Here is a 22,480-nt window from a genome sequence, read left to right as displayed (position 1 = left end):
AGCTCAAGGCTGCTTAGGACTACAAATACGCATCACTGTAGTTCTAAGGTGGAGAATCAGTGGAAACAGAGGAGGAGCTGCAATTTAGAACTACTTGTGTGCAGGTGGTGCAATAATATTATTCTGCATTATCTTTTTTTCTGAGCATTTTCTTAGCATTAGCCTTTTAGCTTAAATAAGCTATTACCTATATTTCTGACTTATTAGCCATGTTTAGTATGCTGAATGGAGTAAGTAAAGTACAGACAACACGCTAGTGATGCCCGACATGCTACTGACAGCATTCATGCTAACATTAACATTTTGGCTATTTTTAGCTGATACACTTACTTTATCATTCTGAATGGTGCATGTTGTTGAAGGAAGAAATTTACTATGTTAGCTTAATTTGGAAAAAGCTTGGCTCTCTATTTCTTCCTATTTCCCAGGTCCTTCCAGCGAGGAGTGTGTGCCAATCAGGAGCAACATGCGTGATGACGTCACAGAGTTACAGCGTTTAATTCCACACAGGAAGCGTATGAATTAACAAGAAAACTGCAGAGTTACAGAGACATACATTCGTTACCTGAGACAAAAATTAAAAGACAAAGGGACAATGACAGAGAAAGAAAAGGCAAAGACATGTCTTTGGAGAAGGCTGATGCCAAAATGGCAGAAATATACCAGCAATCTGAATTATTATCACTGTGTTCGATCTCTTATAGTGGAGGTGTTTCCTAACTTTTAATGTATTCAATTGAGGTGTAGCTCTGTATGACCAATCAGACGCTACCTTGGACGCCAATAAAACTTAGAACTTCCCCTAATTTCACGCCAAAGATCAAAGGCCATTTGCTCTCTGGAAGAACAATGGAGCAAGCAGCTGCATCCTGGTCTCCTGGGCTCTAAGGCCATTTGGGCAAATAAAAGCATACAACAAGACTTCACAGATACCTGTGAAATTCGGAGTGCCTCCCGGCCAAATCAAGTAATTTAGTTTAAGGAAAGATTATCTTCAGAAACCTAGTTTTGCATTGAGCCTCTCCAAAGATTTGAATCTTTGGCTTATCACATACATCCTGAACAATTTTCAAATACATTCAGCATTCACCATTCTAAACTTAGATAATGCACTTTAATTATAAACTTGCTATTAATACTTAGAAAAATGTTAATGATCTCAACATTCTATGTTGCATTTTAGTTTAAACCATACCAGATGTGATTAAAAAAAAACTTTGATGTTCTGTGAACCCAACCGAGTTCTGTTTCACAGGCAATACTAATTTTATGGCCTCCTGACCTCTGATAACACAGCAGGAGGAACTTCACAGAGAGATCACAGATTTGACCTACTTCTAAATATTTACCGATAGAGTAGTTTTAGTTTCAAATCCTTTACACAAGCCTGTTTAAAATTAAGAAATTTGTTCAAAATCAGACTGTTCATTATAACCTTTACATCTGGGGGTCAGATTAGCTGTATTAAGCACTCCAAAATAATAATTTTCCGTAACAATGTCCATGTTAGTGAAGATGCTTGTGACTTTCCTTGTGACTTGTTAGCATTAGTTTGTAGTTAATGCTAACAAACTGCCTAAGCTTAAAAACTTAGGCAGTTTGTTAGCATGTTAGCTTACATAAGCTATTACCTATTTTCTTACTTATTAGCCATGTTTAGTATACTGAATTGAGTAAGTTAATCATGGACAACATCCTAGTGATGGCCCTCATCTCATGCTACTGATAGCATTTAGGCTTACGTTAGCATTTTGGCTTACGTTAGCATTTAGCTAAAATGTTAAATGCAATTTAGCTAAATGCTAAAATTAGTATTTTGGCTAATATTAGCCAAAATGCATCTTGGCTAATGCTAACATTTAGCCAAAACTTTAGCATTTTGGCTAATTTTAGCTCATGAGGAGAATCACAGGATTCTCCTCATGCCGTCAATCGTGCTGCAGCTTTCTATGGCGTCGACGCTAACTTTCAGCGTCGGAACGCCGGGTCCAGACCGACGGGCACACTTTGGCAGGGCCCATTTAAATTTCTTCAGAAATTTTCTAGTTTATTGTATGTTATATACTGTATTAAGTCATATCTTCAGTTAAATTTAAAATATATGTTGATATTCTTTGATACAGTCAATAAATAATGTGAACATGTACCAAGTGATGAAAATGAAAGTGAACGTGTTTGGAATGAGGATGTTTGTGGACTTGTTTTTTTTTTTCTTTTTTCACAGTTTCATTGAAAAAAATATGTTTTTCCAACATTTTAAATTTAGTCTGTTCCATTTTTTTTAACACAACTTCTCCTGCTGTAGAAAAAAATAAAGTAAACAGAATTATATGAAATAATTTATTAAAAGCAACTAAGTAATTTGTAGAATGGCTGTGTACCTGAGTTTATCCTGGGTGTATCTGGGACTTCATTCTGATGCCCTATAATGCCTCAGCAGTGAGGAGGTGGATTCATTTAAAGAAAAGAGATTTTAGTGACACTGTATATTGTTCATATCAATTTAATTTTTTTCTTTTATATTTATTTTGTATGTAGATCTTTATGAATGTGTTTTGCTGGAAATGTATTTTTTATTTATTTATAGTGGGGTTGTCTTTATTTTCTTTTTTTCTGTCTAAAGATTTTTATTTATGGAGTGTAATTTAAGAATAAAATTATCCATCCATCCATTTTCTGTACACCCTTTTTCCCTAATGGGGTCGGGAGGAATACAATTATGAAATGTATAATTTAAAAGGAGAAATGTATGCAATACTTAACCTGCAGAACATAATATGAAAGTAAACTAAGAGTCAATTTCAGCTGAATTTGGATTCAGATATATCGAGTAGAAACTGAAAAGAACTGGATAAAACAACAACAAAGTGATAACCAATACCTTATTTTATGATGTAAAATCAAAATGGTCCCAAACTACGAAATCTTTCATTTGTCTTGAGGCTCCATAGTTGACGCTGTACCGTAAAGTATCAAGAATTATTTTGGCAAATGCATCCCGTTGACAGATTCGCTTCCTTATAAACACAGTTTGGTGCATCAGTGTCATTTCAAAACAGTTCCTGTATCGGTAATGTGACTTGCTGAAAGCAATACGCGCACCGACACGGGATTTGGTCTCTGGGCTTGACACATGCGCCGACCCATCTGTGTTGCCGGACCCATCACTATCTCTGTGTTTGTTTCGAGAAGTGACTCTGAGTAATCTCTCTTGTTGCCTTCCTCTCTCAGGTGTTTCCTCATGACCACGTGGATCCTCCTTGTGAAGGCCTTGTTCTGGCTTTCTGGATTCTCTCCCCTCGTGACGCCACGGATCGATACCCACTGGTTGCCCGAGTCCCACCATCACCTCCTCAGTTTGATCACAAGCAGTTCCTGAATTCTCTGGCTTGCAGTCGTGTCTCCCTCCACGCCTGAACTTACCTGTCCGCCCTTAACCGCAGCCTCCACATCTTCACTGGAACCCGCTCAACTGAGCCTCCTCCTGGAACCTGGATCTCCTCTAAGACACACACAAAGTGACCAAAGCCCTGAACCTGCAGTCTCACCTCTCCCTGACGGAGATTATCATCGCTACAAGTAAGACCGGTCTCATTTTGCTGTCCCTTAGTGCGCAGACGACTCCGTGAGTCTGTCCCAGGGATCATACTCACTCAACCCATCTTGTCATATTGTCTAAATAAACATCATTTGACTGATTTCTGTTCTCAGTTAAATGATGAGAACAGAGGTTGTTCTACATGTGGGTGAAGAAACTGGATCCCATCATGACACTAATCAAGTCCTCGTTAATATAAATATTAATGAGGACGTTGCTGCTGTGCAATATGATGTCTAGGTCTGTCGCAAAAAAGGTGAGGCAAGAGGAAAACATCACCAAACATGGACCTAGTGGATTTTGCTTGCCTTCAACAGGCTGTCAAAGAATTTCTTGAAGATTTATTGAGTCATCAGCTTTGTTCAATGAAGATTATGTTGAGTTTAAGCTGTTTTAAACACAATCCATTTTAGTGTGATATTGTACTTATGAGGTTTACAGCTGAGGTATTGCCTCACCTGCCTACCCTGACCACACAGTGATGTGTCTACATCACTTTGGAGGCACATCAGTGGATTGATCTCATTCAATCAGTGGAAATGTGCAAATAATTTAGATTACACTTAGGCACACTGTTAAGGAAGACCTGCATTTATAATGCTATTTTAAAATAATGTTTGTAAACCATAAGTGTCAAGAATTGCAGTGAGTGGCGGCAAGCGCTGAGAAACCAGGTAGAGATGAAAAATGATGATGATGTAATGATGAAAGAAGCGGTACAACAAACCAAAAACAGTCCAAACACCTGTCAGCACAGCAGAGCGGACAACAAGGCTCAGCACTGGTAGCCCAGGGTATACGCAGGACAAAACGACATCTCAGACATCTCAGACAAGGACCCGACAAAGACACAGACACACAGGTGACACTCAATACACAGGAGGTAATCAGGGAACGAGACACACCTGGGAACTAATCAAGGGGAGACAGGAGAACACGGAGACACTGAAGAACTCAGAATAAACACAAAAAACACAGATCACGACAATCTTTCTGTACCTCTCCAGTTTCATCTTGAGTCCAAAGGAGTAAATAAAAACACATGTTAAAGTTATGATGGTAAAATAACAAAGCATGTTTTGATGAGTATTTATGCATCATGAAAAGCATTACCAGTCAAAAGAGATGAAATCCATGTGTATATTTAACAGACAGAGAAGTGGATTTCTCTTGTGGTTGTACATATGTGTGGTAAACCGCTGGAATCCGAGCTGGGGCAACGTTCACATGTCCTATCATTTAATTAGCACAGCAACAACACAGCCAGTATAGAGATTAAGAAAATACATGCAGATGAAAAACATAGCTTTTTGTTCTTAACTGTATTTTCCTTGAATTGTGTTCTTGTGATATGTTTTAGGACCTCTTGGAATTAGCTTTTTTGTCTACTCTAGTTTTCTCAGGGTTTTTAAGTTGATGTGGTTAGAGATGTCTGCGACTCAGAAGTCATCAGCAATCTGCTGAGTCAGTAGTCTGCTGTCTTCAGATTCTATATACTCCACCAGCTATACTTTTAGAGCTGCAGGCTACTAGGTTGTCTGAGCAAGGAGACAGACTGTCACAATAATGTGCAACATTTTCACAAAGTATTCCAAATCTAAATGGGTTTCATTAAACTGTTCAATATAGAGCCAAATAGAACAAATATGGAGCATCTAAACATTCAGCATTTAAACAGCACACTTCCCTTATGTCTTTAGTTTAGTGCATGAAAATTCAAGACCTTGACCAGAAGGTCGTTGGAGACTAAATTCATGAACATAAGTTGGAGGTTTTGAAACAAAGGGAATTTGTTGTTGACTTCTAAAATGTTTTCAAGTTTGACTTAAATCATGTGGTGATATGGGAGTGAACGATGTGTGGGTGTGGAGTCTAGTAATGGAATTTGGGATCAGTTGTAGGTTGGAAAAAGACAATGGGCCTAAACAGAAGTGAAGTGGCTCTAATGGCTTTAGCCAGATATACAACAGTAGAAAGAAAATGTACAGAATTTGGTGAGTGACAGTAACTGAACTGAGCAGCAAACTGAACATGTTAATCACATTTAGACTGAAGGTATTGAATGACACCTATTTCTAAATCATCAAAATAGAAAGAAACTTAATGAAAATGGACAATGCTATCAAGAGCTTAAAGTATAGATCAAGTCAGAGTATCTGTAAATTGGTTGAAAACCTTACCAGTCAGAAACGGCACATCGTTTGGAGACTTTAACAAGGCCTGCATGTGCAGAGACAGTTTAGCAAATGTCTGCTTTGGAGATTGAGTGAAATGAATGAGCTGAGACTTTTCTAGCAAAGGATCAGACTTCCTAAGAGCTCAGTAAGCTCAGATGGAATTAAAACCTCTCTCTCTCTCTCTCTCTCTCTCTTTCTGTGTGTGTTTCTCTCTTGTCTTTGTGACTCTGCCTCTCTTTCATTCCCTCCCTCCCTCTCTTCTCTCTGGCTGTGTTGTGGTGCTGACGCTCTCCCCTCCCTCTCTTTCCCTTCCTTGGTATATAAGTGTGGATGACTGGTTGGTGTTTAAAAGTGACTGAAAGACAAATTCAGGCCTCTTGGACGTTAGTTTCAGAAGGACTGCCATGACCTCAGCTGTGACCCCTAAAGATGATACTCCAGCTTGGGCAGGTGAGCGTTTAACCTTGTGATGCCACTTTTTATCCAGTAAGCTGCTGAAACCAGCTCTCCCATAGGACTGTTGTTTGGCACCAGGACGGCAATGAAGTATATTTTTAAATCCTGCGCGAGGCGGCACCTCTTAGTGTCACAGCATGGCTTGAGTGTTTTGGGTGATGAAGGAAGGAGGAGGAGAAAGAGGACGCTCTGTCATGCAAAGAATGTTAGCTCACCCTGAACAGAAACCCACAGAACGGAACAAAGTTTTGCCATTTAGAGTTCAGAAAAGCAAAACCCATTTTATCTGTCGCTATTAGTTTTTATTCAGATGGCAAAAGCTGTAACATCTAAAGACTCACTTAGGTAGCTTTTGAGCTTTTTAACAGATGCTCTGACTCATAACCACTTACATTAAATAGTCTTAAAATCCTGCAGCGTGGGGGGGCAATTTTGTTTAGGCAGACAGATTAAAGCTAGTTACAGCGTTCTATTAAAGTTATTTTCTATTCAGAAGATGGTGTTGGTTTCCAGGCTGTTGTCAGCACACAGATTAAAGTGACTCAGGTCAAAGATCAAATGCTGCAGTCAAGAGTCTTGATTAGTTTACAGGATCTGAGGCTTGTGTATTAAGCTCACTGCTAAAATGAGACTGGAACAGCAGGATTTCAGACACTAATATCAACCACAAACAGTTCTCCAGCAGTCAAATGCTAACAATTTATAAAAAAAACTCTCAACAGCTTCTGTACAACATTGAGGTTTGTTCGTTTCTGTGTAGCCTTGTTTTTGCCACACACCATTTCAGTCAGGTTGAGGTCTGGATTTTGACTGAGCCATTGAAACCTTGATTCTTTCATCTGTCAGTCGCTCTGTTTCAGTATTTGGGTCTGTGCCCTGTTGATGACCCAGTTGGAGTCATCCTTCAGCTGTCAGAGTAATGGTCTTCCACTGATGTACAGAGGAGCTCAGAGCTAAGTCAACAACAGTATAAAGTCCAACAGTCACCCCCAACCATTGTACCCGACTGTGGGTAAGAGAGCTCTGTGTTGATCGGCTGTTTGTGAGGCTTTGGACAAACACGCTAGTTCTGTCACATTTACAGAGATGTCAGTTATGAAACAACTTAAATCAAAATTAAAAGATGCAACTGTCTGAATTCAAGTTGTGTTGCCATATTCCTTTCAGAAGGAAGAGGTTTCGTCTTGGTTAGTCTTCAGCTTACTGCTATAATCCTTCCAGATTTGGGAAAGTGGCCATGACCATTTCATTTTCTTTTCCCCTGGCTAACCCTTTCCTTCTTGGTTTTATGTTAGACAGGAGAAGATTTCTGCTTTTATAGAGGTTTTATTCCATGCATTCAATGTGCAACACCTGGATGTTACTTGTGAAGCACTGAGGAGGTACATAGTTGATTTTGACCATTGTTACTGTCAAACTGTCTTTTACACTCTCGTACAATTAAAAATATTTTTGCATATAACTGACTTGTAGATTAAACTTTGGCACAGTCCTTGAAAAACTAAACTAGGAAACTACAGCAGAAATCTGCTCAAAGTTATTTTGGTCTGGTCTGTTTAGCATTAACTAAAATGGGTATCAAAACAATTACATTAATGCATTTCAATTCAATTCAATTTCACTTTATTTTGGTAAATTGTCAACATTAAGCACAGGAAACAAAAAATAATAATAAAAAAACTTTAATTGACCAAAATAGGAATAGGCTCACGGTTATACTTGCCTACCCTGTTTGTACACTTAGCAGCCTACCATCATAAATCATCATTTAGTTTTTCCTTCATGTAATTATAACTTATTGTAATCAAACCATGTTTTCAATTCAGCAAACTCTTTTTCTACTGTTTTTTATTATTTCATTCATATATTTTCCAGAAAAAAAGAAATTTGTATCGTCAGCAAACATTATAAACTTTAAAATACTGGATACTGCAAAAATATTGTTCAAAGAAGTATAAATAATTTAGTTCCTAGGACTGAGTTTTGTGGAAGAGCCCATTTTACCGTTTCAGTTTTTGACTTGTGTTGTTAATTTGTACATATTGTAATCTATCACTCAAGTAACTCTTTAACCACTGATATGTGATACAGTTCATATTTCCCTGATAAATGTAATTTCTTGCTAACTGTGTGTTTTTATGGTTAATTATTTCCTCAGTTCATCAGAAACACTCAACAGGAGTTCAGTCATAGTTTAGTGTAGTAAATGCAGGTAAGATTTGGTGGAGAGAAGAGCCACTGGAAATCCAAACGCACGGCATCATTTCAGAATTCAGAGGAAAATCTTCAGCATGATCATAATACATTTAACGTGGTATCATCCCCAAATTTTCAGCTGATGTTGTTACCTTCTATATAATCTGAACCCACTGTTATCATCTAAAATGTACATGTGGACAGGTGGGCATGTGTTGTGCTGCTGTTTATATTGAGGTTAGTGTTTGTGTTTGTACCGTGAGTAGTAGAAAAACTTTGGTCACACATTTTCTTATATATTGGCATGTAGCTATAGCTGATGATGAAAGTCATAGGTAAAATATAAATCAATAAAATTCATTGAATTAAGGTGCTTAAATCACTTCTGTCTCCACATGTGGGTAAAACCCAGCAGCTAGTCATTCTTTCTGATAATGCTGCTACCTAGAGCAGAGACTTGTTTCATGAATGGCACCAATAGGACAAGTTCCTCAATTGAGGCCTTCAGCATCTCCCCACTGTTGTTATTTTTTATATTATAATAAATATTACATTTAGCAGTGCTATGTAAGGCCACATTTTTTACATACTTGTTTACACCATCCTGTTCAGTGAGAGAACATACAAACCACCAATAAAACCTGCTTCATGGTGGAACTGATGATTTCAGGTTTTTTATTCAGAGTCATGCCTCCCCCTCTCCCTCAGCTAAATGTCATACTGGGTGGTGAGCCAAATTGCTCATATAATAAAGGAGCACGATGTTCAGTGTGCGCTCTGAGTTCTACTATAGGCAAATGAAATAAATCATCTAGCAGTGTTTTCACTCACTACGCCTCTTTGTTCCTGCAGCTTCAGGGTCCATGAGACTCAATGATCGGCGTTCCCTCTGTAGGATGGAAGGAGTCCAGGCTTGGTCGTCCCTGTATTCCCCTGGTTCTTTTCTTCCTGTGAGAGCAACATAAAACATGACCACATTCATTCACTGGAACAAATTTCTGAAATTCTTCCTTCTTTGCTCTGGTTAAACTGGGCCAGTCAACTTTGAATGTGACTGAAGGAAAATTCTGTTCCATGGTCATGTATCTGAAAATGTGTGGCTCCAGGGACCGCCAAGGATTAATCAGTCCAACAGGCTCTCAACCTTTAATCTCATCCTGTTCTCTAAACCGGACTGTGGTTAACTAGTTGGGGCTATTAAATAACAGAGATGTCAATGGACTTACATAGTTCCACAGCAGTTACAGTATCTACAGTAACATTATTAGGCACCTTTATTTTAATCCTAAGAAAATCTGATCCACAACACAGAAGAAGAGTAGAGCTGCAACATGTTCTACAAGAGGGAGCAAATCCTCCCAAGCAACATATATTTATATTATGTCAACAATTTCTACAAAATTGAGTTATGTTCACTATAATTCAAAATTATTATTAAGATGCCACCGAGTGACTTATGTGTAACAAACATAACCAAACCAGACATTTCCAACCTAATCTGATTAGATCTGATCTGTCATTGAACACGAGGTGGAGAAGATGATGAACGAGGTCAGACTCAGAGTGAATGAGAAAATTATTTTAATGATGTCCAAAAACCAGTTCACAGAGCCAGGCACAGTAGGATGAGATGAAAGTCATGAAGAATGACTAAAGGATGCAGCAAGGAACAGTCAACACAAATAATACACAGGATCAGGAGACAAGAGACAGCTGGAAACAATCAATAGCGTGACACGACTACACAGGGACTAAATTAACCAGAATACTTACACAGAAACCTCAATCCTCACAGTACGTCTTAATCAAATGCAGCACAGCCAAAATGTGTGTGCCAGACTGCACAGGTCACTGTGCATCTGAAATGATAGCTTATGCTTACTATTGTGGCATAAGCTATCATGGATTTTCTTTAAGGTTATAAAACCAAAATAGAGAATGTTAAGGTTTGCAATAAATAAGAGAAACCAACAACACTGCTCTCCAGGAAAATGGAATTATAACGAGGACACAGGTAAATTCTGCTGGAATATGGAGACAGGATTTGGAAAATACTACAAAATTTATTAGGCTTCAATATGTAAAGACACCTTTTAAATGAACAATATCTTGAAACTGAATGGTTAAAACAATGAATGCGTTTTAACAAAATTTTGATTGAAATAAAATGCTTAATTTTCAAGGGAGTTTGAGGCTTACCGGTGGGGGAAGTAGTGAGCGAAGGGGCAACATCCAGTGAAGAAAAAGGGATCACACTGGACATGACAATGACAAGGCAAACAAAGAAAAAGGTGCTCCAACAAAATAAACACACAAGACAAGACCCTGCCACCACAGAAACCTCGGACCCTGAAAGAAAAACAAAACAATATGAATAAAACAGCGATACAACAACAATACAATATTGCACTTAATCCCATTAGGTAGTGCCATCAATGCCCCAGAGGACATGGGAAAGTTCCGGTTGGGCTTTTAAAACATGTTCTTTTTATAGGCAAAACCGCAGCGAGTATCAAACCAGGTGTAATTCTAATCAAGGGTTCATCAGGAGGCTGTGACTTGGTAAGATAGATGAACAGATCAGCAATTTGACCTGTGCAGTGCAGCTTCCTGCCAGCAATCAAACTAAGGACAAATCGGCTCAGGTATTGAAGGTGCAACAAAAGAGAGGCCAGCAAAGATGTAACAACAGATGGAGAAGGAGGCAGATGTCACAACACAAGCAGCCTCATGACAAGTGGAGACTTATTAATATGTAGCAGCCAAAATCGGTGTACCATTTATGCTGATATACTATACCCCAGGGGTGGGCACTCCTGGACCTGGACGGCCGGTCTCCTGCAACTTTTACATGTTTCTCTACTTCAACACACCTGAGTAAATTAATGAGGTCATTAGCAGGACTCTGGAGAACCTGACTGCACTGAGGAGGAGATTCAGCTGTTGGATTCAGGTGTGTTGGACCAGGGAGACTCTAAGAGCTGCAGGACATTAACCCTCCAGGACCAGGACTACCCACCCCTGGTATAGACCATCCTATATCTTCAACTTCTGAAAGCCCATCCTTACAACTAGTCATCTTGATCCACTCACAATCCAGATTATGCCAAAATCCATCTTTAAATTCTGCTTGTTACTTGAAATTAACGTTTAGGCTTTCTTAATTAAACAATCCACGTTCTCTAATCAGCTACAGCTGCACTGCAGTCGCTCTGATCGCTGCGAGTCCCACTGACCTGGGCACCAAATCACCCAGCTAGGTCAAATTCAGTTTTCTGGGTTTTTTGTTAATTTAGTCCCCATGTCTGTGTGTCTTGCCCTTGATTGTTTCCAGCCATCCCTCATTTCCCCTGATCATCCTCTGTGTATTTAACCCCACCTGTGTCACCTGCTCCCTGTCAGATCCTAGTCGTGTGTAAAGTTCTGTCTTAGCTGTCGTGTCCTTTTGAACTTCATCATTCATCATTAAAATTTAGATGTGAAGAAGAAACAGCATTCAGCTTCTATGCTCCACAAATCTAGAACAAACTTCAAATAAACTGCAAAACAGTCAAAACACTGAGTTCGTTTAAACCAAGATGTAAAAACCCACCTGTTTAGAGTTGCTATGGAAACATTATAAATGAAACATTCAACATTCTGATATGTAACGACGGCACCTAACAAAATGCAATGTCTCAGTTATTGACTGTGTGTTCTTCATCTTTGTATTTTTGTGTTTAATAATGGAAAGCACTCTGAACTGCCTTGTTGCTGAAATGTGCTATACAAATAGACCTGATTGGCAGTTTTTTTTCATGGACTCAACTTAAATACGTAGATGAACTAATCAAGCTTTTTTTTTTTTTTTTTTTTTTTTTTAACCACAGCTCCATCTCCACACATCTCTCTCTGTTGGTTTGATTTCTCCCATCCAGTATCTGTCCACAGATCTGGAAGCCAATTGTCACTTTTTAAAGTTTATTAGACATTTAAAGAGAAACATAGAATCAAAAGTTACATTATAGGGTGTGCTGTGGTGGCGTAGGGGACAGCGCGACCCACATTTGGAGGCCTTGAGTCCTTGACGCGGCCGTCGTGGGTTCGATTCCTGGACCCGGCGACATTTGCCGCATGTCTTCCCCCCTTTCCTGTCAGCCTACTGTCATATAAGGGACACTAGAGCCCACAAAAAGATCCCCTGGAGGAAAAAAAAAGTTACATTATAATGTGAAAAAAACACAAAAAGTCCTCTTGCGTCAATGTCAAGTATCAGACTGCTAAAATAACAATCTATCTAGTCTGCAACACATTTTGTGGAAATTCACACAAACATTTTGTAAGAACTTCCTCTAAGAGGTTAGATTTAGTGACGGGGCAACAATTCAGCTGGAGGCCAAAACAGGGATGACAAAATTTGGAAGTCAATGTGCCTGGATTATTTTTGCATGCTCATCTATTTTAAGGCAATTTAGATTTTGACTCTACGCGCTAAAAATAAATGTTGTGCTGAAACTAAATGTTCAACATAGGTGGTATCTGGATGAGAGTATCACTGAATTTGGATGATGTAAGTACAACAAACCTTCTTATGACATGTTGAGGAAGTGCCATGTTCTTCTTCAAAAAAGATTGTAGACTTCAACAAGGTATTTTTATCTGGTTAAATAAAGGTTATGAGTATTTCACAAGGATTTTGTTTTCATGATATACTTCTTGGGAAATGGAGCAGAATCCTAATCCATCAGATTGCACAATCCTCCTCAAATGTATGAGTAGCCCAGGTCCTTCATATTCTACTACTTCTAAGGTTTAAGACGGTTAGGGATAACATATCACAGATTTCACATTTCACTGTTTTAAATTCAGCAAAACATTATGTATCCTGAAACTGAAGCTAGCTCACCATATATGCAGGAAAGCTAAAGCAGGATGTAAGGTTCTGTATTGATAAAAGACTCTGAGTTTGAGCTGAAATCACTTCCATCTGCAGCCTGGCAGAGAGCTGAGGACACATGATTTAACTAGAGGAATTTGCTGTTATTCACTTTGGAGGTTTTCTATTTCAGCCAAAGCTTAGATGCAGAATAAAGAACATTAACAAGGAACAGATCTCAAACCCACGGTTCCTTGGTCCTAAAACCACTTTAGGCTGTTCAACATCAACCTTAGACACTGTGAATTTCTACTGAGATATTTTGAGTTGTTTGTTTAGACAAAGACTCTAAATCAACATCAGGATATCTAAGAGTCGGAATAAGAGGACAACTTTTCAAATATCAACAAAACTACAGTTTGCATCCTTGTGTAGCGTTCCAGTAATCTGAGCCTTCGTGTGTTTAATACTTTGTATCGCAACAGAGCAGAAGTTGAAGATTAATGATGCTCAGTCCATGTTTACAGTCTGGTTTTGTCTCCAGATGAATGAGTTCTGTGGGCACCTTGGAGCCGCGGTCAGCTCTGCTATCGATTAGGAAAGGAGTTTGTTGACGTCTGTGGTTCCTGTGGACTGGAACAGATCCACTCATTCAATGTACACAAGAAACTGTGGTTGTAGGCGTCTGTGTTGGAAAACTGTGGTGGTGTTGAACCACAGCAGCCACTTGAGACACTTTCAGGTGTCACAAGTTCAGCAGGTCCAACTGCAGCTAATAGTGGATATGGTTTACTTTGCATGAACTCTTTCTGAGACAGAAGGCAGCCATTCAAACCTGAATGTACAACAGCTCAGCAAACTATCATGCTTACTCCTGAAAAACACTAAGAATCCTTTTGACCACGCCTGTCAAAAAACACAAAAATTTCAAGGGAAATTTTGTGCCTGTCAAAATTTCCCCTGACATTATGACAGGAACACATTAAAAAGGACAATAAAATTATTTGGAGCAAATGCATTAAAGGCAGAGGGGGCAGAGGCACCAGCCTTCTGTTAGGAAATCAAGCTGACCTCCTGATGGAGGATGTGAGGGGCTCAAGCCAAAGTAACACACACACACCTACCCCCCCTCTCCCCCCCACCACCACACACACACACACACACACACACACACGCACACACACGCGCACGCACACACACACACACACACACACACACACACACACACACACACACACATACACACACACACATGCTATCTGTTACAAAAATGAGCCTCAAACCTAACTAATCTTATCCACCTTATTTGGGATCATTTATTAATAGTTCTTCATTCTGACCTGAGGGGTGGAGCTTGTAAACATATTTGTAAATATTTGGCTTTAGTTTGTCCTCTACATTGTAGAGTCTACAATGTTGTTACTATCCTGTATACCAGGGGTGGGCAGTCCTGGTCCTGGAGGGCCGGTGTCCTGCAACTCTTAGATGCCTCCCTGGTCCAACACACCTGAATCTCCTCCTCAGTGCAGTCAGGTTCTCCAGAGTCCTGCTAATGACCTCATGATTTGACTCTGGTGTGTTGAAGTAGAGAAACATCTAAAAGTTGCAGGACACCGGCCCTCCAGGACCAGGACTGCCCACCCCTGCCTTACAGAAAGATCTGAAAGATTGATCCAACAAGAGCAGTTATTTAATGTAATGTGGTGCTGAGCTGTTCAGTCATTTTAAAGTCTATTCTCTGAGCGACATGGAGCCGGTGGAGGGACTTTAGAAAGTTTGGCCAACAAGGTATCCCACAATGTAGCAACTAATTAAGCCACTTTTTTTATTTGTCTCAAAAAATACTCTGAGGATGTTTAAGATCTAAAGGTAAACTCCAAAACTTCATCTGTGCAGTCAGTTCTTAAAGAATGAGTGTATGTTTTCAGAGCAGTATCTTATTAGATTTTTTCATGTACATTTGCACACATGAAACTGCACTGATTGAATTTTATGTCCATTTTCATAACAACCTGCTCTGAGTCAGGGAGTAGTTTGGCAAATAATTTAGTTTGTCTTACTGAAGGAAGTGAGCAGAATACCACTGCTTTATATATTTTCTGTCAAAAGTCTGAGCAGAGAAACAAACAGAAAGCAGGAATTGTTTCAATAAAATAGTTTTTCTTTTATAGAAGTGGTTAAAAAAATTAATCTTTGGGTGTTTAAGTAATTACAACATACGCATATTTATTAAGTAAACTTAGGACGTACATCTTGCATTTTGAAAATGTCTGTTTCCACGTCCAGATGAAGGATTGATCAAAACTCTGGCTGCTCTGTTGTTGCAGATTCTATCTTTGTCATGTTCCGTGTTTTTCTGTGTATTTATTTCAAGTTTCTGTCTCTGAGTCTCCATGTTGTCCTGTTTCCCAGGTGTGTCTCGTTTCCTTGATTACCCTCTGTGTATTTAACCCCACCAGTGTCCTTTGTTCCTCAGTCTGTGGTCTAAGTCCATTCGTGGGCCTTCTTTGCTACCTGTGTTGAGCCCTGGATTCCGCTCAGCAGAGCTGCCTTGGGTTTTGGACCCTTTGGATTATTTTGTGTTGTTTTTGAGCATTAAAATCATCCTTGTTTACTGCAACTTGGTTCCACCACGTCTACCTCACCAGTACACCCGCACTTCATGACAATCTCTGCTTTAAACAGAACCACCAGGTTCTCCCTGACCTCCTGCTGGGTTCCCTGGTCTCCATGGTTACGGTTATTCTCTAAACAAATGTCTGAGACCAGAACCAGAACAACTTCTTTTGTACTCATGTTAAATTACAAACAGCTAGACTCAATACCTGAACAGTGTGCACACCATGCTTTTCAGATTTTTATTTGTGAAGGATCTGAAAACCAAGTATTCCTGTCCTCACACTCCATACGTTAGTAGTCATATAAAATAGCAATCAATTGCATTGATATTTTATGTGACTGTAGTTTTAATACTTATAAAGTGACTATAAATGAGATGATTGCAGTCTGCTTCCTGGTGCGATGTTTGTTATAAAATGTTACACATGTTCATGAGCGGCAGAACATGTGCCCAAAAACACAGAGACCGTATTTTTGGGTCAAACTTGTGAAAGATTGGCTCAAAAAGCTGTGATTCAAACCAAAGGCCTTAGTACAGCAAGGCAGCAGTTATTACAACTGTACCACAGAGGATGTCCTGATTTGTGGTTTTAAAGTGGACCCAAATGTAGCAGGCAGATGAGTTGAGTAGATTTTGGTATTTAATGAACAAACAAACTTACAAAAACACAGAGCCAAAGAAAAACATGAATCCAAGGTAAAAGAATGGCAAGAATTCTATGACAGAGAGAGAGAGAGAAAGAGAGAGAGAGGAGGGAGTGGGTTAAGGAGAGCACACAGCAAGACTAATTAGTTTAACCTCAGGTTACCACTGAGGTAAAACACTCAATAACTGGCAGCGAGCTCTTCATACAGTCCTGCTGATAGCAGTCAACTGGAAACACAAGGTTAAAAAAAACAGAGATTAGCTACTGTAAAGAAAAATAATTATTTTTAGTGCTTAATACAGCTAATCTTACCCCAAGTGTAAAAGGTATATTGAACAGTCTGATTTTGAACAAATTTCTTAACAGTTAATCTTGTGTCATGTGTAAAAGGTATCTTGAACATTCTATGTTGTATAAATTTCTTAGTTTTAAACAGATTTTGTGTGAAGAATTTACAATTAAATTATCCAACAGGGTAAAAATCAAAGCTCAGGAACTAGATGCATATTAAAGGAGATCTTTAAGGATTGTTATCAGGGCTCAGGAAGCCACGAAATTAGCATCTAGTGCAGGGTAGAAGCCGGTTGGGTTCACAGAACATCAAAGGTCTTTTAGAACCACATCTGGCATGGTTTAAACTAAAATACAACATAGAATGTTGAGATCATTAACATTTTTCTAAGTATTAATAGCAAGTTTTTAATTAAAGTGTATTATCTAAGTTTAGAATGGTGAATGCTGAATGTATTTGAAAATTATACTGTCTATGATAATATCTGAATCAAATGGAAAGGGTTTCAATGAAAATGTGTTACTTAGTATTAGAAAATTGTTTGAATGTTATGTTTTATAGGTTAGAAAAGGAATTGTACCTCATTTTGTGCTGTTGATTTAATGTGATAAGGCAAGGATTTAAATCTTTGGAGAATGCTGAATGCAGCAGACCAGGATTAAACTTTGTGAAGGTAATCTTTCCTTAAACTAAATTACTTGATTTGGCTTTGTTCTGAGAATGCCTGTAAGGACAAGATAACGGGAGGCACTCCGAATTTCACAGGTATCTGTGAAGTCTTATTTTATGGTTTTATTTGTCCAGGTGCCCTAGAGCCCAGGAAAATCAGGAAGCAGCTGCTTGCTCTTTTGTCTCACAGGAGACCAAAAGGGCCTTTGATCTCAGCTTGAAATTAGGGGAATTTCTAAGTTTTATTGGCGTCCAAGGTAGCGTCTGATTGGTCATACAGAGCTACGCCTTAATTGAATACATTAAAAAGTTAGGAAACACCTCCACTATAAAAGTTTGTGCACAGTAATAATAAATCAGAAAGCTGCCCTGTTTTGCTTTTTTGCATCAGCCTTCTCCAAAGACGCGTCTTTGTCCCTCTTTTCCTCTGTCTTTTAATTCTTTTGTCTCAGGGAACGAATGTATGTCTCTGTAGCTCTGCAGTTTTCTTGTTAACTCATACGTTGCTTGCTGTGAGATTAAACTTTGTAATTCTGTGACGTCATCACGCATCGTTGTTCCTGCCGCCACACGCCGCCCGCCGGAAGAGCCCGGTATCCGGGACCATAAGGAAGAGAGCTAAGCTTTTTTCCAAATTAAGCTAACTTAGTAATTTCTTCCTCAACACTACACAAATACTCCAGATTCCAGACAAAGTCTACCAAATACTGAATTAGATGGGAACTTTTGACTTTTTCTTATTATTCTGTAATGTAATAAACTGGAATAATTTTGGTAACTGACCTAAAACAGAAAACATGTGGTCTGATTTAATGTCAAACAGTGGAAATTCTACCCTAACCCTCACTTATATTCATTTATAAATTCATTTGCTTATTCATAACTTAACCCTACTCTTACCCATATACAGTGTATGTAAATATCTGGTGTCAAGTTCTACTTGTTCTATAACAAGTATGTTTGAAAACCCTGTTTTAACTCCCCATATTTCTCAACTTTCTTCCTTCTCCTTCAGGATGATTGACAGGTGACACATTTGATCCCAAGAATGTATGTGGTGGCAGTGGGCGGGACATCCTCCTCCCTCCTAGCAGTACCCATCTCTGTCACCTGCTCTTGGCTGTTATTGCTCTTCAATTCTGCCTTTGGTCAAAAACCTGCAAAGCTTCCCTTGATTAGTCGGAAGCCCTTTCTCGCTGCCTGGAACGCTCCCTTAGATATGTGTACCATCAAATACAATATTACAACCAACCTTGAGCATCTTTTTCACATACAAGGAAGCCCACGTGCTACTTGGACAGGGCAAAATGTAACGATTTTTTATGCGAACCGGCTTGGCCTCTACCCTTACTACACGCCACAAGGCAAAGCCATTCATGGAGGTCTGCCTCAAAACTGCAGCCTGGACATGCATCTGCTCAAAGCTTATCAGCACATTGTTCACTTCATTCCTGCAGAGGATTTCCGTGGCCTGGCTGTCATTGATTGGGAGTTCTGGCGACCTCAGTGGGACCGTAACTGGCACAAAAAGAACATTTACAAGCAAAAGTCGAAGGAGCTGACCAAGAAGGCGTATGTTAATGTGACTGCAGCTCAGGTAGAGGTGCTGGCCCGGAGGCGATTTGAGAAAAGTGCTAAAACATTCATGCAAAGGACAATACAGTTGGGAACACGGCTACGGCCCAATGCCCTCTGGGGTTTCTACCTCTACCCAGACTGTCATAACTACAACTTGCACGACCAGAACTACTCGGGCCTGTGTCCCCTGCCGGAGATGATGAGGAACGACGAGCTGTTGTGGCTGTGGAACAGCAGTACGGCGTTGTTTCCCTCTGTGGCAATCAGAAAGAGTCACACCAACAGCATCAGTAACTGGCACTTTGCCCACAACAGAATCCAAGAGTCGCTCCGGATTGCCTCACTTACCTCAAAGGAGTATGACCTTCCCACCTACGTCTACCTCAGACTAGGGTACCGAGATGATGCACTGGCTTTTCTCACCACAGTAAGTCAGAGTCCATGAACAATTTCTCTTGTGTAAATATATATAACGTTCATCTGTCCAAATTATGCCGTAAATGCAACTCGCTTTGCCTCTTTAGACTTTCTGTTATACTGTAAGGACAGAGGAGTTACTCTTGAAGCAGCAATGCCTATTTAAGCGACAAGGACAAATTCAATTCAGTTCATTCAAATAGCACCATTTAACAACCAAGGTCTCAACACGTTTTAAATCCTGTCATAAAGACTTTTTGTGTAATCAGGCTGCTGGGTGTTGCAGATTTCTGCCCAGATCCTTCTTGAAAATGAGATCTCGACCTTAATGGGGTTTTACTTGGTTGAATAAAATAAATGGAAAAAAGACAGATTCAAAGTTAGTTAAATATATTTCAGTTTGATGCTAGTTGTCAGACAATACAATCAGGTTCAGTTTATTGTTCTGAATGGAAGGAAATTTTCAATGTAAGGAAACCCAACAGATTGCATTGAGTCACTGACTTGCAGCATTCCCTTCTCCACAACAATCAGATTTCTTTTACCATTTACTGGACTCTCTGATGTAAGGTCAAGTCATGGCTGGGTGTTTGGACTGCCCATCTTTTTTCAGACAGGAGATGACAAACCATGAAACAATCTGCTGCTAGAATCCATAGTAAATATCAAAGCAGTGCAGTCATCTTGGCTACCTACTTTCATAGTCTGCAAAGAATTCAAAACTTTATGTTTTTAGAGTTTTTGTTCACTGAAATTGAAGACAGAAACTTTGAAAATTAAATTCACTTCTGCCATCTGCTGGACAATCCACAGAAAAGCAAATGCAAGAAAAAGATCTTCGGTTAGAAACTCTTTATCATTCCAGAGGGAAACGTTAAAATGACAAAAGCTCAATTCTTTGTCTTATAATGATGGACAACAAATGAATGATAGCTGTACCTACTTTTGTTTTCTGTATTTTCTACAGAAAGACTTGATTCATACTATTGGGGAGAGTGCTGCTCTGGGAGCTGCAGGATTCATCATCTGGGGAGATCTTAACTTGACCTCATCCAGGGTAGGTCGACTTTCAACACCAATTTCCTTTTTCATATAGTGAATTGCTTTGACATGAGGGTGTGCATTTTATTACTTATCAGCTGTCCACATTGCTTCTGGCCTCAATGGGAGGCTGAAAGAGGTTTTCTATATCATCTTGCTTTTTGTTTTTACTCCCAACATTCTAAATGGTTTTTGATCTTTCTCTAACATTATCACTGCGAATACTTTGAAAAAACTAAATCATTGTTTTTAAACCTTACTTCACTTGCAAGATTTTTCAGAATAATGACAGGGGATAACGATGCCAGTTTTAGAAAGGAGATTCCAGGACAACTTCCCTGGAATCTGAAATGACTCGAATCTTCAGCAAATACTATATTATGATGTTTAAACAGTTTTGGTGTTTCATCAGACAGTTACGGTGTGAAAGATGTTGCCTCTTTCCCACCGTGAAAGAGGCAACAATGATCTGAAACATTGTGCTACAAGAATTATAACTGATGTAAACTAAATATATTTGTAGGAATGTTTGACAAAATGTCACCCTATGAGTACTGACTTGTCTCTACAGCACAACTGCACTTTGGTGAAGTCCTTCTTGACTCGTCGCCTTGGTCGGTACATCACCAATGTGACCCGGGCTGCTGAAGTCTGCAGTGAATTCCTGTGCCAAGGGAACGGCCGGTGTGTCCGCCAAGACCCCCTTGCCCACCACTACCTCCATCTGAGTTCAGAGAATTACCAAATTCACCCCTCAGGGAACGGGACCTTTACTGTCAGCGGGTGGCCGTCACAGAATGACCTGCAGCAGCTCACTGACAGATTTCGCTGCCACTGCTATGAAGGCCATGAAGGACACAGATGTGACAGTTTAAACAAAGTTAAGGAGGATGATGAGCTGAGGAAGGAAGAGAAGAGCGAGCAAGAACGAAAGAGGACTGAGTGGGAGGATGAGCAGGGTGAGCTGTGGGAGAGCAGGGAGAGCTCTGCCCTGCCACCTGGTTGCTCTCATTACCAGATACTATTATTGCTACATTTGAACTTACTGCTCATACAGATGGTTGTATAGTTCTATGAAGATTTCACCCCAAATACAGCTATGGATAGATCATTTTATACATGATTTCTATTTTGCTTTATGCAAAGACAGGTAAGCATGATTTTATTAGCACAAATATATACAACAAAAGGACTTTGTCTCATCTCACAAAAGTCCAGAACAGCTTCATCAATTCTGATTACAGGTATCAAACTCAACAAATATGGCCTACAGTCACAAGAGACATTGTTAAAGTGTGAACGATTGTAAATCCGCCAAGGGAGACGAGTCAAGGCTGCAGCGTAGGTGTTAGAGAGAAGCTACCTGAGGCCATCTTCTCTGCTTTTGTTTTTCCTGTTCAGCCTTTTCACTCATCTCTCAGACCAGCTGTCTTCCTTCTGCTTGACTTGTTGATTAACTGCTACATTTGCTCCTCAGTGTCAGGATATCATATTGTTTAGCTGCTGTTCAATTTCTATAATTTAGAGCTTAGACTGGCTGTATTGGACTGTATATACTGTACCACACCACTGAGCCTGAGGATGTTTTATCCTTGGGACAATATTCCATTTCTTTTTACTATATTTCATTTCTTTTTTTACCCTCAGTGGATTGAGTTAAATGTTGTCAGCTGGATGCCTTAACATCAGTCCAGTAAAAGTATTGTAATGAATATAATAATTATGTGTCTTTCTGCTATCTCTTTATCTGCTCTCATGCACACTGCTGCATGCTTACATAGACATAACATATAACCAGTGATGAGATAATTACTTTGAAAAAGTAACTAATCGCATTACTAATTGCTCCTTGAAAAAGCAACTTAGTTTGTTAAATAATAAATCAGACTAAGAGTTTAAACTTTTAATTCTTAGAGACCAAAAAGTTGAAACGTG

General features: G+C 39.4%; 1 protein-coding gene across 2 annotated transcripts; it reads left to right on the top strand.

Moving 5' to 3' along the window:
- The first annotated feature begins 6,109 nt into the window (after positions 1 to 6,109).
- On the top strand, positions 6,110 to 22,480 carry LOC122836090 (hyaluronidase-4). 2 transcript variants are annotated; one of them, XM_044125760.1, is made up of 4 exons: positions 6,110 to 6,225; positions 18,525 to 19,514; positions 20,472 to 20,561; positions 21,117 to 22,480. In XM_044125760.1, exons 2-4 carry the CDS (start codon positions 18,558 to 18,560, stop codon positions 21,612 to 21,614), a joined length of 1,545 nt encoding a protein of 514 aa, XP_043981695.1. In that variant the 5' UTR covers positions 6,110 to 6,225; positions 18,525 to 18,557; the 3' UTR covers positions 21,615 to 22,480. The 2 variants fall into 2 exon arrangements, with proteins under 2 accessions (XP_043981695.1, XP_043981697.1); XM_044125762.1 differs by lacking the exon at positions 6,110 to 6,225 and adding an exon at positions 14,966 to 15,070.

This window comes from Gambusia affinis, linkage group LG08, assembly GCF_019740435.1.
Source record: "Gambusia affinis linkage group LG08, SWU_Gaff_1.0, whole genome shotgun sequence".
Classification (NCBI taxonomy): Eukaryota; Metazoa; Chordata; class Actinopteri; order Cyprinodontiformes; family Poeciliidae; genus Gambusia; species Gambusia affinis.
Note: the sequence above shows the minus strand (reverse complement) of the source record. Positions and strands in the feature narration are given on the sequence as shown.